The sequence below is a fragment of the Rana temporaria genome, chromosome 1, assembly GCF_905171775.1.
Source record: "Rana temporaria chromosome 1, aRanTem1.1, whole genome shotgun sequence".
Taxonomy (NCBI): domain Eukaryota; kingdom Metazoa; phylum Chordata; class Amphibia; order Anura; family Ranidae; genus Rana; species Rana temporaria.
Window position 1 is genome coordinate 293867702 of NC_053489.1, and position 16398 is coordinate 293884099.

Below are 16398 nucleotides of genomic sequence, written 5' to 3' on the forward strand. Positions count from 1 at the left end.
TTTTTGTAATGAAAAAAACGACGTTTTAAAAAACGTCATTTAAAATGATCGTGTGTGGGCAAAACGTCGTTTTATGTCTTCAAAAAAACGACAAAAAAAAATTCGAACATGCTTGAATTTTTTGGGTCGTTTTTCAAAACGTTGTTTTTTGGTTCACAGAAATTGACCGTGTGTAGCAAAAAACGACGTTTAAAACAACGTTTTTAAACCCGCGCATGCCCAGAAGCTAGTTATGAAGCGAGCTTCAATGGAAAAAAGTGGTGTACGTAACCTCGCTTTGCTAGAGCATTGTGAAAAAACGATGGTGTGTAGGCAACGTCGTTTTTGAAAATGAAGTTTCAAAAACGTCGTTTTATTTTATGATTTAAAACATCGTTTTTTTTTTCATCACAAAAAACGACCGTCTGTACGCGGCATTAGTGCAGGCTGGGCACAGGCCGAATTCCAGCTTGAAGCAAAGTCGAGGCTCTGTGAACAGCTAGGATTGAAAAATGTCACAAGCTGCCTGTGCTTCAGCACTGTTCACGGTTCTTTCCTTGAGCATTTTTTTGGGCAGATCAGAATCACATTATGCCATTAGTATTCTGGGTGATCTTAAAAATGTGAGCTCTAAAAGAAAAAAAAAATTTGTTATTTTGAATTATTCATTGCAAATTTTTGGTGTGGACCCCAACTTCAGCTTGTTTAATTTAAGCTTTGACAAAACCTGAAAGCTGATACCATGTTACTATGCACAGCTAAATCCGTTTCTGTGTGCAATTTTAGTAAATCTACCCCATGGAAATAAGTGCGGAAGTAAAAAGACTGTGTAGTACTTGGCAAAATGCTCCATACCTGTATGTAGCTAATATGGGTATCTTCCATTTACAAATATAAATATCTGTATAATCGGTCGTATTAACAATCCTTCTTTATTGCTGTTCAGACAAGATCTGTTACTACATTGACTAAGATTAATATAGATGGTATTGTGCAATGCCATGCTATAAGGTCTGGATGGTCCACGCGCCTCTTTTCAGAACTCATAACCCAAGTAACGACAAAACAATGACTTTATGGCAAAATTCTGTCTGTCCCAAGTTTATTTGATACATTTCAGACATTTAATATTATGGAGCGCTCCTGCAGATTGTGACACCTCACCCCACTGCCCAATAACTGAGGATACCCTGAATTAAGCTCCCTTAGACTCCACCCAGGCCTGTATGCACCCTGCTCCAAGTCCCCACACCAAATTGCTGGCCCACTCGGAATAGACAGTTAGATGCAGCTGAACCCCTCACTTGCAATCAGATGCCTGTGGAGGAGATTGGAGAAGCACTATGTGGTTTACACCCACCGTGTGGTATCTGCGATGTTCATGTTCCCCCCTTTGGGAGGTTGCCAAATCCACTTGGCAAGCGGCGCCAATCTGTTCCAAAAGGCTCTTACATCGAAGTGAAACCAACCTGTAAAAACAATCATACAAATATTGGGATTGTATTCACAGAAAAAAATGAATGGCCTCAGCCCCCTGTCCCTTCTAAATCTCGTACCTGCCCTCTCACTCCCACTGCTAATGTCACTGCCAATCGTGCACCCAGTCCAAGCCACTTCCTTTACAATACCCTCCTTATGACCCTGCATATTCCCCCCATAGCACCACCCCTTGATCATCACTGCCCCCCCCCCCATCATAATACTGGGAATACCTATCCTGCAAACATTTCTACAATGTGATAAGAAGTAGATCACATGCATGTGTATCCATATAGAGCAGCCCATGGACAACAAACAGGTTGACAGATCAATTGTTTATGGTGGCAGGCAAATGTCTGTAAATTGTCAGCTGCTCAGTCAATATGAATTAAAAAAACTGTCCCACTCTTCCATGAGTTTAGAGCAGTGTCTACCTCTTTCTCTTGCTTCTTCTCTAGAATAATTTAAACTTTCTAGATCGACTGAGCCAGAGCAAGCATGTTGTATACTCTGCAGAAATCAGGCGTATTAGATGTCCCAGTCAACTGTTAAGGTTTGTTCACACATAGCATGGTGACTGGCATTTTGTGCGCTGCTAGGGCACATAGAAAATAATTGTCTTCTATATGCCTTGTTTGCACACCAGCACAGCCTGGAAGTGTGGTGCAGTGACCTATGGTAAAATGCAGACATGTAGCATGGTAAAGAAGTGAACAGGTAGGCAGGCACTGCATGTCTCTGTACAATACTGCAATGCACCGCACTGCTGTGCGAAGTCATGAATGAAGTGTAACTTTGTGCACTTTAAATAACTTTAAAAGTAATCGGTGTGATGCGCTGAAATGCGTATCACACCGCCGCCTTGCCATTGCTCACTGCAAGAAAAAACTTGACCGCTGCCCACATGCTAAAATGGGCCATTTAGAGTGCTCAAGCCCAGGTTCATAAACAGATATGATTTATTATTTCTTTGTACGTGGCTGTGGCGAAAGAAAATATGCAAGAATAGATCTTTTAAGCGCCCCCTCCTTTTTTTTTTTTTTTTTTTTTTTTAAGCACAAATTTTTACTCTCCATCATACAGGACATGTTTTTTTCCTCACTGAGCCAAAAATGTAACTGCTAATTAGTCTGGTAAAACTATACTTGTGTAACTGTAGGTTACCATGGTAAAGAAGTGGTTGTACAGAGTGTTCTCACTGCAAAATCATCAGATCTTATTCTATAGCCAAAATGTTAAGCAGCTGTTAAATCACAACAAGAGAAGTCCATAATTGCTTCAATTAGGCCTCAAGCTTATATGTATTCTAATGCAGTGTCCTCACAAAATCAACAATGTGTAATTTGCTGCTAAAGATGTATTTCATGACGTAGCCAGATCCTTTAAATTTGGCAATGCTGTCAGGTTGAAGAGCTTGTATGTCAAGAGGGGCAAATGGAATGTTTGTTGTGCCCTTATGAATCTACATGGGATGTAAGCAGACTTGGTGGTGCTCAGACCACCCTTTTGTTTTAAGAAGCTCTTTAAAAATACCCTCCTGTTAAACACCAAAAAAAAAAAAAAACCTTTGTTTTAACACAATATCTTTACACAATATCTAACACAATCTTTTAAATCAAAGTGAAACTGTCAAGTGGTCCTGAAAATTATAAGTGCGAACACAGTATTCCTTAAAAAAACATTTTATGCTTTTAAAAACCCACTGAACACATGCAGACACTACATGCAATCTTTGACATTAGCTTTGAGTTCTGGCACACCCACCATCCCCAGAATCCCACAATGTATTCATGCACCTTTTGGATTCAGAGGTGGTTCGGAAATGCTGACTATATGTAATGCCACTTGAATCATAATGTTTTCCCAATGACAGTTTCTCTGTAACTATATAAGTAGTGTGGCTGATTTTAAGTCATTGAGACTGTGGGTAGCCTCTACACTTGTCCTGCTGCTGATTGGCTGTTGTACTTGGATCTTCCTTCATTAAGCTGCGACTCTGGTGTGCTGCCAGAATTCAGCAACACTGACTTCCTGTATTCCTGTGGAAGCCCAATGTTTACGTAGCAGGTGGTACTTGGCAGGCATACTTTAGCCATGGACACTGCTGCCATTTACAACCATAGGGTAAGACCCCATACGCATTATAGAACTTTTGTTGTCCAATTTCCTTCAGGTTTACCAAAACCATGTAGTGCAAGGGCCTGCCTGATTGCATACAAATTCTTAGAGCCGGTTCACACTGGGGCGATCCGACTTCCAGCGCGACTTCCAGAGGCGATTCCGACACGACTTGAATGTGAACCACAGGGCGATCTGAGGCGATTTATAAATCGCCTCCAGGACAGGGAATGTCAGAAATGGCCAATCAGAGCTACTAAGCTCTTCTGACATCATTCTTCTTCCTGTTTGGTTTCTTCTTCCCTGTTCCCTGTTTTCCTGTGTCTAAAATGCTCTCTGTGCGTTACCTAATGGCAGCTGTCATAACAGCTGGTTTGGCAGTATTGACATGCTATTGAGCTAATGTTGTCAAGGATCTATTGCTGTTGTCATGTGAACTTGTGTTCCGATCTGGGATCTATTGTTGTTGGGGGACCTGTTGTTCCTGCCAGGGATCTAGTGTTTTTCAAGGATCTATTGTTCTCATGTGAACTTGTGTTCCGATCAGGGATCTATTGTTGTTGGGGGATCTATTGTTCCTGCCAGGGATCTAGTTTTGTCAAGGATCTATTGTTGTTCTCATGTGAACTTGTGTTCCGATCAGGGATCTATTGTTGTTGGGGGATCTATTGTTCCTGCCAGGGATCTAGTTTTGTCAAGGATCTATTGTTGTTCTCATGTGAACTTGTGTTCCGATCAGGGATCTATTGTTGGGGATCTGTTGTTCCTGCCAGGGATCTAGTTTTGTCAAGGATCTATTGTTGTTCTCATGTGAACTTGTGTTCCGATCAGGGATCTATTGTTGGGGGATCTGTTGTTCCTACCAGGGATCTAGTTTTGTCAAGGATCTATTGTTGTTCTCATGTGAACTTGTGTTCCGATCAGGGATCTATTGTTGGGGGATCTGTTGTTCCTACCAGGGATCTAGTTTTGTCAAGGATCTATTGTTGTTCTCATGTGAATTTGTGTTCCGATCAGGGATCTATTGTTGGGGGATCTGTTGTTCCTGCCAGGGATCTAGTTTTGTCAAGGATCTATCGTTGTTCTCATGTGAACTAGTGTTCCGATCAGGGATCTATTGTTGTTCTTGTCATTTGAAGTAGTGTTCCTGTTAGGGATCTACTTTTTTGGGGAATCTATGGTTCCTGTCTGCATCTACTATTGCCAGCATGGGATATACTGTTCCTGCCAGGGGATATATTGATGCCGGTGTGCTCTATTGTTGCTGTCTTCAAGAGGGAGTTCATGCCGCCATTCTCTGTGCAAACAAGTGGCATGTATGGAACTACAACCAGCATGCCTAGGCGAGGAAAATAGACATATAATAAAAAGGTTAAACTTACTTTTGGCAGTGCGGTCGGTCTCAGACAATATGTCCCAATCCTCAAAGGTCAGGCGAGAAATGTCCAGCCAGGCATTGTCCCTCTTCATTTGGTCCTTGTAAAAGGGGTCCCTCTTGCCGTAGAGGCATGGTCTCTCTTTTACCAGCCTTATAAGAGACTCATTATCCACGGCCTCTTTCCTAACTCTGACAGCCATGCTGCAAACAGAGACAACGTACTAAGAAAGTGAAAGTAATCCGTGCCAAGAAGGTGGGGGCTGCCTGGGGACAGGGGAGTACCTGGTGGCTTCTGGGTAAATTCCTCTCTGCTTCTGGCAAAATCGCCTCACTATGAACAGGGATCAGACTTGAAAGCTACTTCCATTGAAATCAATGGGTAGGAATCGCCTACAAGTCGGATTGAAGTCGTACAGGAACTTCTTTTGAAGTCGGATCGCCTTGAGTCGTGTGTATTAACACCACTCCCATTCACTTCCATTGTTTTTCTTGACAGCACGACTTGGGACGACTTGAGGCGATTTCAAGTCGGATCCAAAATCGCCCCAGTGTGAACCGGCTCTTAAGTTTTGACCTGATATTTTATGGTTTTGATAAATCTGAAGGAAAAAATCTACAGAAAATTGTATAGTGTGTATCCAGCTTTAGTGTAGGGGGTTTCTATTTTCTGAAAGATGCCTATATTAAAAAGATAAAATGTTATGAGACTGAGGGGGAATTGGATGTAGTAAGCTGGCTATTTTAGCATCTCCTCCTCCACTTTTTTTCAGTCCTTGTTGCATATGCAGGTGCTGACAATAGTTTGAACTAGACAGATTCAATATTTTGGCTAAGAAACTTTTTTTTTTTACAGTACTGTCGGTCTACAAACGTTTTAATATGAGACCATGTTGTATATTTTACAATTTTTTGCAGGCTGAAAGAAAAACCTATTATAAATCAGGGGTCTCTAACCAAAGGGCCAGTTTAGTAAAAAAAATTACCCAGTGTCTGTGGGAATAAACATTCTTGATGTCAGTAAGAGGAATAGTGCCCCATCCATGGTGTCCGTGGGAGGAATAGTGTCCCATCATTGGTATCAGTGCCCCTGTGGGCAGAATAAAAGCATTCAAAGGGCCACACCCAGCCCCCGCCTGCAGTTTAGAGTTCAATTTTACAGTATCTCACAAAAGTGAGTACACCCCTCATATTTTCGTAAATATTTTATTATATCTTTTGTTGCCAGCGATTTAGACATTAATGACTGCGTGTTGTTATTTTGAGGGGACAGCAAATTTACACTGTTATACAAGCTGTACACTTGCAACTTTACATTGTAGCAAACTTTAATTTCTTCAGTGTTGTCACATGAAAAGATATGATATATTTACAAAAATGTGAGGGGGTGTACTCACTTTTGTGAGATGCTGTATATGATAAATTAAACACGCTTTAGGAAATGATTTTGTATTGGAAGCAATCCCTTTCACATCAGAGATCCGCCTTTCACATCAGTATATTCACTCAGTCCTTGTTGGATCCTCTGGTAACCAATGTAGGCACATTGAGAACAGCAGCCAAATAAGGCTGACCGTATACAGCTTGAATTTTGGCAGATTCCTGCTGAACTTGCCAACATTTAAGCCATGAATGTTTTAGTTCGCATGTGCTGCGCTAGTTCGCATGTGCTGCGCTATATATAAGTTCTTCACTCACACACTGAATGACTCTGCAAGCATCACCTGGCTTGACAAAAGTTGACTAAAAAAAAATAACTGAGCCAAGTGAACATTTTTGTACCTGACTCGATGCAGTCACTGTGCAGCATTTTCATTGTATTCAGGCAGTTGTTGCACACTGATGGCCAGCAGTGGATATTCTTTTATCTATGCTTTTATCTATGCATTCAGCTCATTGGCTGTATAAGGCTACCATATTGTATTCCTTTTCAGTACCTATTTGTGTGCAGACGCTGGTTGGAAAGGGAAAAGGTTAATGTATGGTGAATCATGAACTTTGGTTTATGCTGTTTACTATTACACACACCTTATTATTATTTAAAAGGGAAGCTTTGAACGTCAGTGGTGGTTTCCAAGCAGCCAGCTATTTAGTTTGAAAGATAGCTTCTCTATTTATTAAAAAAAAAAGTTACAACATTGTTGTTTTCAGCTGCTGAATTAGTCTTGTGATAGGTTGCTGGTTAAGTAACTTCTATGCATTTAAATATTTAAGAAGTAATTCCTCCACCTTGTTCATGTAGATGGAGGAATCTTCTTTTTTTTTTTGGGGGGGGGGGGGGGGGGGGTTTGTTCAGCCTGCTAAACAAAAAACAAAACAAAAAAAAGAATACCAATCTTTGGTCAGCCTAACATAAAAATGTCTTATGGTTATCTGCAGTCTATTGTGACCTAATTAAGCCTAAACTGTTTGTTTTCTGTAAGCTGCCCATAGACCTTGGATAAAGTTATACATGCAAGCATAATTTTACCGCCCTAAAGGCAAAACTTTTTTTCCGCTTTGGATAGAATTGGGAGGAATTGGGAGGAATTAGAACACCTGTCAGGTATTGCTGTCTGTACCCCTGTTAGTGTGATTCTCTCTCGATTGGTCATGTTTATCATTATCAAAAGTGAGATTAAAAATAATCTTGCATCTTGGTTGGCATCAGAAGACTAAAAGAATGGAAATCTTCCAATGGGGACACTAATTTTGGTGGCACACTGGGATTCCCTCACTTTGGAGGGCTTTCATATCACTTCCTGTTTTAGCTATGAAACAGGAAGTAAAGGGGAAATCTCCCCAAGGGGGGTTCCTGTACAGATGTCTATTGAAATTGCACCCAAAGTCGCCAAAAGTAGAACAGAAACTACTTTTGGGAATCTGTGCCGTGCCGCAAAGTTGGCGTCTCACAGACCCCGAAAGTGGAATTGCTGGCAATAGCCACCGATTTGGCATGCCAATTCGCATCAGTGTGAACCTGGGCTTCTTGTCAAAGCTTAATTGAACAAGCTGAAGTTAGAAGCTGTTTGGCTACCATGCACAGCTGCACCAGATTTTGCACTCTCTAGTTTTAGTAAATCGGTCCCTTATTGTCATCTAGTTATGGAAATTGTCATTTTGTTTGGGCCCCTTCTGTCCTTGTTAATATTTGTTCCATTCCTGCCAAAAGGGTGCTTATTTTTTAGACTTCTTTATGTAATGCTTAATTTTTTTTTTCTAGACCATATTATCAACATAAATGGAACAACTTACCCCAAATCAATGTATAAAGCTGTAGCATATTCTTGGTCAATTTCCTAATGATGCCTCTCCCCTATCCCCTCGATCTATAGGATGGAATTTGCAATTGACAAGCTCAAAAAAGCAGGAAGCCAAAAAGGAATTTTCATACTTCGATGCAGTCCTAAAGAATTTAACAAGTACTTCCTCACATTTGCAGTAGAGGTAATTATTAAAAGTTAATGACATTCAAAACGAATGAGTTTATTTCATTGATTTAATTTTTCTGTATATGATTTTTTTCAGCGTGCTGGAGTACCGGAATATAAACACTGCTTGATAACTAAAACTCCAAATGGGGAATACAACCTACGAGGTGCCAAGAAAAATTTTGGCACACTGAAAGAGTTGTTAAACTGCTACCAGAAAGAAACCGTACGCTCAGATGGCATCATTTTCCAGTTTACTCGATGCTGCCCCCCTAAACCCAAAGGTCAGACATGGTGGCTTTCATTTTAAAAGCAAACAAACTTTAAAGAAAAGGTTTTTAAAGGTGCATTGATTTTGAATGAACGTGTAGATGGTGAAACTGGAAATATGTGGAGCCCTGCACTGCTGTTTTTTTTGCAGGGACTTGCTATATAGGTAAAAACGATAAGGTTTACAGAGCCAAATCCTGCATCTTTAAAAACAAGTCTTCAGCAGAATTTCCCATAGTTCTATTCTCACAAGTTTACTTTAATGTTTCTTATTGTGTTCATTACATTGCAAGTTGAAGTGCTAAACCAGTCGCCATCTGTGGGAAATGTGTTTGTTGTTATGACTGAGATGTCCACTAAGGGCCTAGTGAATTGTTTAGCAATTATATGACTAGCTCATTAAGTTGTCTATTCAATTCCTTGATGCATCCTTCTCAAAACCTGAATGAAGCACCTGAGGCACGTAAAATTATTACTGGAGAGGTTGAAGTGGCAATTTATATAAAATAGGTGAAATTTATCTGAATGGACATCACGGCATTAAACAACAAGAAAAGTTTACTCTGCACAATTTTTGACCAACTCATCTCAAAGTTTTACTATTTCTACATTTTTTTTTTAAAGTCCTCACCCCAGCAACATAACAAGAATAATACCTGGTACATCTGGATAAGGATGCGCATATCATATGGGGGAGTCCATATCTTTGTGTAAGCAGTGAGTTGCGTGTAGTTTACCTAGGACAGCTTCTGGAAAATGAATAGAACAATGTAGGAACGATATTTGCTACTGGGAAGGAGAAACAATTGGAGGGATGTGAAGATTAAATTGAACAATGTTTTGCTTTTATGGGACAAGAACACAACATGAGTAGCTTTATAGGGCCTGGTAGAAAGACTGGAAAGTAAAAGGTTGAAAGAAGTATACAAAAGGGATGACTTCAGTACTTTAAGCAGATGCCTGGACCACTCAGGGCTGGAAATGGCAATGCCCCTAGTATGTCTTAAAAATATGGGGGATACATTGTATAATTAAAGATCCACAAATATAATTCATAGATATGTGTGAGACAATCTCTATTCCAAAAAAAACATCACAACCATTCCAGTGTCACTTACAAATCATCCTAAATGCTGTTTCATGTCCTGTTTAAATCTGGCCAGACCACATGTATTCAAAAATGTCCTTTTAAAATCTTCTCAATAATCTGCTGCTGCCAATTTCTAAAATACACCAGGATCATATGCAAAAACCTCTTCCAGGTAATTTAGTCTCTGTTCACACTGCTGCGCTGTGAATTTGTTCAGTTTTTTTGTCCTATGTAAGGTGCGAACTTACCGCGAATTTCAGGAGTTGGACATAACTGCTATTGATCTAGCCAATGGAATCATAATGTAAAAAAAAAAGGGTGTTAACTTCCTGTGTAGTTAAGCGTGAACTCCTGCGCTGTCTAAAAAGTGAGGGAGGGGGGTGGGTGGGGGAGGGGAAGAAACGAACTAAAAACTGAAAATACTGCTGCAAATATAAAGGTCTACCTCGATAGACTAAAGTGAAATAAATGTGTCAAATGAAATACTTGCGCTGTAAAATATGAGGGACAGATAATGAAAATAGGGTGGTATACTACAAAGTAACTAGTGAAGATAATATTATCTAACATATAAAATAGCAATAAATCACAAAACGACGGTCCTCAATAAAGTCCGGCACTCTGAAAAAAGTCCAGATCTGGCACAATTCTGCCGTGTATGGGTGTGTTTCATCAAAAATCAATCCAATCTCCAACAGTGCAAGTGTTGTATAAATAATAATACACAGAATACACACACTTTTAAGGAAAAACACACGGAAGATAGTTCTAGAGAAAGTACATATAAGACCCTTGAATCCGGAGTGTGAGTGGGATAGAGTAGTTGAGCCAACACCAAGATTACATGTATACACCTCTGGTGGGCCCAGCTGCTCACCTCAAGTTGATCGCAATATGTCCAGATCAACCTGGTCTGGATGTTTATGGTCCACAAATAGAAAGATCTCCGTCCAATGTGTCATATGGGAAAACAAAGTAAAAAGACAACAAAAAGCTGATGGTGAAATAACGTCACAAAGGGGGCTGTTAATTGGGGTCTTGACGGGTGGGAGTGCACTCACATGTAGGTGAGAGATCTCAGGCTCGTCTCCACGAGCACCGAACTCGTAGGTCCCTCTATATTTCCTCTATTTTTTCCCCCGCTAGGTCTTGGAAGTCGTGGGCTAACTGTTTGGTCTCCCCGAGGGTTCAGCGTTACACATTAACTTCCTGTGTACTTCTGGTTTTTGTGGAGAGTAGTTTGGTGGAATTCGCACATATGTGAACCATCAATGCGACTTTGCACAAAACCCTTTTTTTTTATCGCATCGCATTCGTAGAGGAATTGCAATGCATGTATGTGAATGACCGTCATTGAAAACAATGACTTTATGGATGACATGCGAATTTAGAATGTTTTTGACGCAGTACATTCCTTATGAACTCTTATCAGTGTGAACTGGGCCTAAATAAAATGTCACTTTCAAAACTTGTGATGGATCAGCAGTTAAGAACTATGAATTGTGTGCATATTATTATTATTTTTTTATTTTTATTTAACCAAAAATAATATAGTAAAATAATCTTCACCTTAGGTATGCTAAGAGCCATTAGTATGTTTGTTTGGAGAAAATACCTTTTCTTTGTGCTTCATACTTTTGAACTCTGTTTACCATTACTGCTAGTAACACTTGAATGAGTTTTGTAGGTTTGGTAGTGTATATCCAAGCTTTTTCCTCATATTGCTAACTTTAATTGGTTTAACCTGGCAAACAAGCATCCATAGTAATGGATATATTAGTAGAAAAATATTAGCCCAATAAATAGAGGAGAACTAGTAAATCTAAAAGCGGATGTTAGAAATAATACATTTTATTTATCTTGAATTAAAAAAATAAGAAATACAGTGTGAACGTGTAATGGGATTGGGGTGAATTTACAGAAGGGTAATTGTAATATCTCTAATCTTATGTGAAATTAAATGTTTTGTCATTTTTATAGACAAATCAAACCTGATTATCTTCAGGAGCAACAGAGTATCGGATGTCCTATTATCCCCTTCTTTGCAGCGGCACACCAATGTGAATCAGATGGTCTTTCACAAGATCAGAAGTGAAGACTTGACTTACGTATGTTTAATTTAGGGTTCATTTCTCTAATGAAGTTTGCATCCCCCTTGCTTGATTTGCCCTAATAGCAAAACTCCAGGAAAACAGGTAGTACACAGTTGAACTACATATACTGTATGCAAATCTGTTGTTTAGTATTTATATTTCTCTTCAGCCAGTCTTGCAATTTGCACAACTCTGCCACTTGCATTGTGAGAAAGAACTTCACTGGTTTCTGGTTTAACTTTATAATCTCCCCTTGTCACTACCTTGCCTATTGAACAGTTAATGATGATACTGACTTGTTGTGCAATAAACTGGATGGAGGCAGTAATGTAAAACAGGAAGGTGTGAAGCTGAACTAGGACATAAAGTTAAAGAGTTTCACATTTATTTCATCTGTTTTCTTAGCTGTTTACCTGGAGTTCTGCTTAACTCTTAAATATAAGGTGCTACATATTGCTAATCGAGTCCAATTTTTAATATGTTAAAAAATGGAAGCCAAAACATGGTTACATTGGGACATACTGTATGTATAAAATGTCTGCAAGAGTGGCAGTTCATTGACTGGTCTCTTGTAATCTATTTAAAAACAGTGTTGTGTACCGTGCCACTACACTGTGGTATGAAGGGACAAGCCATTTTTGGAAGGGGCTAAAGTTTGGGGCCCCAACACAAATGCTTGTCACGTTCATGAAATCTTACTGACATTCCAGGTGTGTTGAGGAACATCGATATACTATGGATACGCTTTGGGATGTATGTTATGTAGACTTTTTATACTCCATCTATGCCACAAGACCCCACACTTTAGTGCGTGAGGCCCTATGGGATACATTTTCTTTCCATTTATCCTTTTTCCCCCATCAAGTGAACTGAATAAAACCAATTGAAGAGTATTGTGAAGTTGTGGCATTGGTAATCTTTGTAGTTTCTGAACATCCTTGGGTACCCTTGGAAGACATTTATGATAAAACGCTAGAAAATATCTTTCTATAGTATGCCCTTATTTTTTCATTCACTTTTGCACAGAACTACCTTTTCAAATTTACAATTTTAAAGCCTAACTCCAGCCAGCTGTGATCTGTGTCCCTGTTGGGAAACACCCCCCTCCCCCCCCCATCTTGTCAGGCAAACTGATAACATATTTTGTGCCCAAAGTGGAAAAGATTTAGAAGTTGCAGCAATGTTTTTATTGCTGTTTGTATTTTTTATCTCTGTGATGCTTTTTTCTATTGGTAAAAAAAAGGAATGAGGGAAAATCTACCCAATGGGGTCACGGACAAAAATGTAAACTCTAGCTAAAACATAAAAAGATCCATTTAAAAAAAAAGACAAGTAGAGAAAACTTTATTTATTTTTTCAAATTTATTTTGTTAGTCTTTTTAAAACTGAAATGTAGAGTACCAGACAGCATCTATCTTGTTAATATAGGCAGTATGGCACAACTAGCTATTATGGTTGGACACTTGTTATGGTCTTGAAGGGCCCATTCATACTTTTGCAGTAATGCAGTTCAGCAAAGCACCTGTGTTGCAGTGCACTACAATGCACTAGTGCACAGAAAACAAGGATCGCATTTCTAAGAAACATACAAACCAGACTCCCCCCGCCCCCAAAAAAAACAGCAGCTACGTACCCAGATTTATTCACCAAAATAATCAAACGCTGTGTGTGTGCGTGCCAGTTTGGTGGAGAAATAGAAATGGTGGGACTATTTTTCCATGCTGATGATCTTATGTTAATACTGTACATATACAGTATATTTATGCCTTTGTGGAAGATTGGAGTATATAATTATTCTCACTTCTAGCCTGGCAAAATCTTTTTTATGTATTTTATTTTTCTTAGTCACAATGATGTAGAATAATTGTGTTATTTGAGGTGGTCTCACAGTGCTGCACTGGCACAGTGGTGTATTGCAGTGTACTGCATTTCAAAAATAGTGCAAGTCTGATTTTCAGTGTGTTGTGCATTTGCAGCCTCTTCCACAAAATAGGTCTTAGCTTGTATGTATTAGTTTCACAATGCATAAGCCCTAATACCTAAGTATTTGTAAGTAAGTGATTCTAAATGCATTTTTTTAAATCTCAAACATTTTATACTTTTTTTGCACAGAGCAGCCTGAATCATCCTCCTCTTCTGGGGTCTTGCGCCAGTGCTCTGTGCTCCTCCCCCTGTTGAGTGCCCACATAGCAAGCTGCTTGCTTCCGGGTCACTTATGCCGTGCTCGCTCCCAAGCCTGCTTTGTGTGTGTCCATTGTCATACAGAGCGCCCTTCACCCCGCTCTCTTCTCACTGGCTGTGATTGACAGGAGCAGGAGGCAATGGTTCCCACAGCTGCTTCTCCATCCAGTGAAAAAAGAGAGAGTACGTAATTAAGGGAGCTGCATGCAGAAGGTTTCTTACCTTAATGCATAGAATCAATATGGAAAGTTAATAGGATTAATAATTTTACAAACCATTGTATATTAAAGAGGTCTTTCTGCATGAACATCTACAAATTGTGATGTATTGTCTCCTCTGCTTGTATAGAAAGCCAAGTCATTAGCATTTCAACAGATGTTCTTGCAATTTAGGTAATAGCAATGTGACACGATAATATCTCTCCTAAGCTTTTTCTATACATTAGATTCTGTAATGTATTGTTCTGAGAAAAAAAAATAAGGTTCTAAAAATAATTAGTTGGTATTTGCATAACATTGTAAATGTCGGAATTTATGGTAATCAATTTGCTTCAATATATTTTCAGCTGGAAAATCTTGGTCAGGGTACCTTTACCAAGATATTCCGAGGCAAACGTGAAGAGACAGGAGACTACAATCAGATTCATGAAACAGAAGTTCTTCTGAAGGTTTTGGATAAGACGCATAGAAATTATTCTGAGGTTTGCTTCCATCCTAGTCAACTATGGTTGCAGTGTAGCTGAAAAAGAAGATTAGTAAATACTAAAAAAATCAAATGTATTTTTTGCTACTTTACCTAGTGACCCATGGCTTACATTTGCAATGGCCTGCTGCTAGCACATTTACTAAGTAGATATTATGGTTATCTCTATAGAGAATTCAGAAATGTTCATTGTACAGACATGTGAACAGGCCAGCTGAAAGTAAAATGTCATGTTTTGCTGAGGTGTGTAAAAGGTATATCATCTGTGTATTAGTGTGGATGTGACTTTACACACAGCGTGGCGACCTTTTGATTTTCTATACTGGCTACAGCCAGCCACCTCTGGGACACATAAAAAATATATTTTCTCTTCCGTTCATGGACGGACACAGCAGCAATTGACCTTCGGGTATTATCCTCCCTTTTAGGAGATTGACTAGGCAGAAAAAACCGCATGTTAAGTGTTAAACACTCCACACAGTACAGTACCTCCCAGGGGGCGGTTCCCCCAGTACATCCCCCACACTCTGCAGCCCCAGTTTTTTTCTGCCTAGCAAGGAGAATGACATGGCTCCTCTGGGCCCATGTGCTCTGAAGCTGTTTTTTGCAATTTTCTTGCTTTTCTTTTTTGTTTTCCTGCATTTTTGGATCCAGAGATCTACTATCAACTGCGTGACAGGCTGGATCCTCGATCCTTGTAGTCCCCCCAAGTTCGGCCATCGAGCATGTGCCGGCCTTTAGCTACGCGCTGGGCCATCTACGAGATGCCCCATTGTTTTAGGGGTGGCCGGTGAGCTATGCGCTCCAGGGCACACATATGACCGGGCTCTATGTCCGTGTCACAGTGTGCCGGGCCGACAGCCATGCCGTAACTGCGCGGACGTTGGTTCTGTCTGGGATGCCTCCAGCCCGTGGTCGCTGGATGGGTAAATAGCAGTCCCCTTGCTTTGGCAGGGTGGTGCGGCTGGTGCATTCCTGGGGAGGTCGATCGGGGGTCCGCCCTGCTTTCCTCTCTCCCTTCCTCTCCCTCCTTCCCCACGTTCTGGGTGGTCAGCCAGTGAGGTGGGGGGTCCGCCTGGGGGACTCCATCCGGTGGCTGGGGGCTGTGTCTGCTATCGGGGTGCTGTTTTGCTGCCATGCGTGTGGGGGGGCCTGCCCGGGGGTCCCGGGTGTTTTCGCTGTGTCACTGTGTGTGTGTTTTTTACTGTGCAAATCGCGGCTGCCATTTTGGCAGCGCCGGGCGCCTTTATTGGAGTTCGGTGGCCATTTTCTTGTAGCCCACATGCTCTTTTTGCATGTCGGCGGCCATTTTAGAAGGGGTTTTTGCCTCTAGTGGCTAAAATAACATTGCGAACGGCTCCGGCGCACTTCATGAGGGACGGCACAGCACGGTGCAGCGCTCTGGGGCGGACAGCAGCATATACAGGCCTGGTTGGGTGGTGAGTCCTCTGGGGGGTCCCCTGTTCTCTGCTGCGGCCGGGAGGGTGGCCTGTGGGTCTTGCCTTGCACTCCAAGGATGGCAAAGGGGTGGGTCAGCATGGCGTCCGAACCGGATGCTTCTCCCCCAGATATGCCAGAGTTAACCCTTAGTGCCCCTGTACCTGCGGCCTCTGTGGATGCTATGATGGCAGTCCTAGAGGTGTTTGTTGCCAGGATTGAAGCGGCGCGTGGCCAGAGGGGGGTAAAAAGCGCCCCCGCCTT

The 16398-nt window shown here is 40.8% G+C and overlaps 1 protein-coding gene across 1 annotated transcript in view; it reads left to right on the forward strand.

Moving 5' to 3' along the window:
* Positions 1-16398, forward strand: part of JAK2 (Janus kinase 2) — a 278873-nt gene that overhangs the window by 201631 nt on the left and 60844 nt on the right. The window contains exons 9-12 of the mRNA XM_040357463.1: positions 8266-8377; positions 8459-8645; positions 11702-11829; positions 14561-14695. Coding sequence (XP_040213397.1) covers positions 8266-8377; positions 8459-8645; positions 11702-11829; positions 14561-14695 — 562 coding nt within the window. The remainder of the gene's footprint in view (positions 1-8265; positions 8378-8458; positions 8646-11701; positions 11830-14560; positions 14696-16398) is intronic.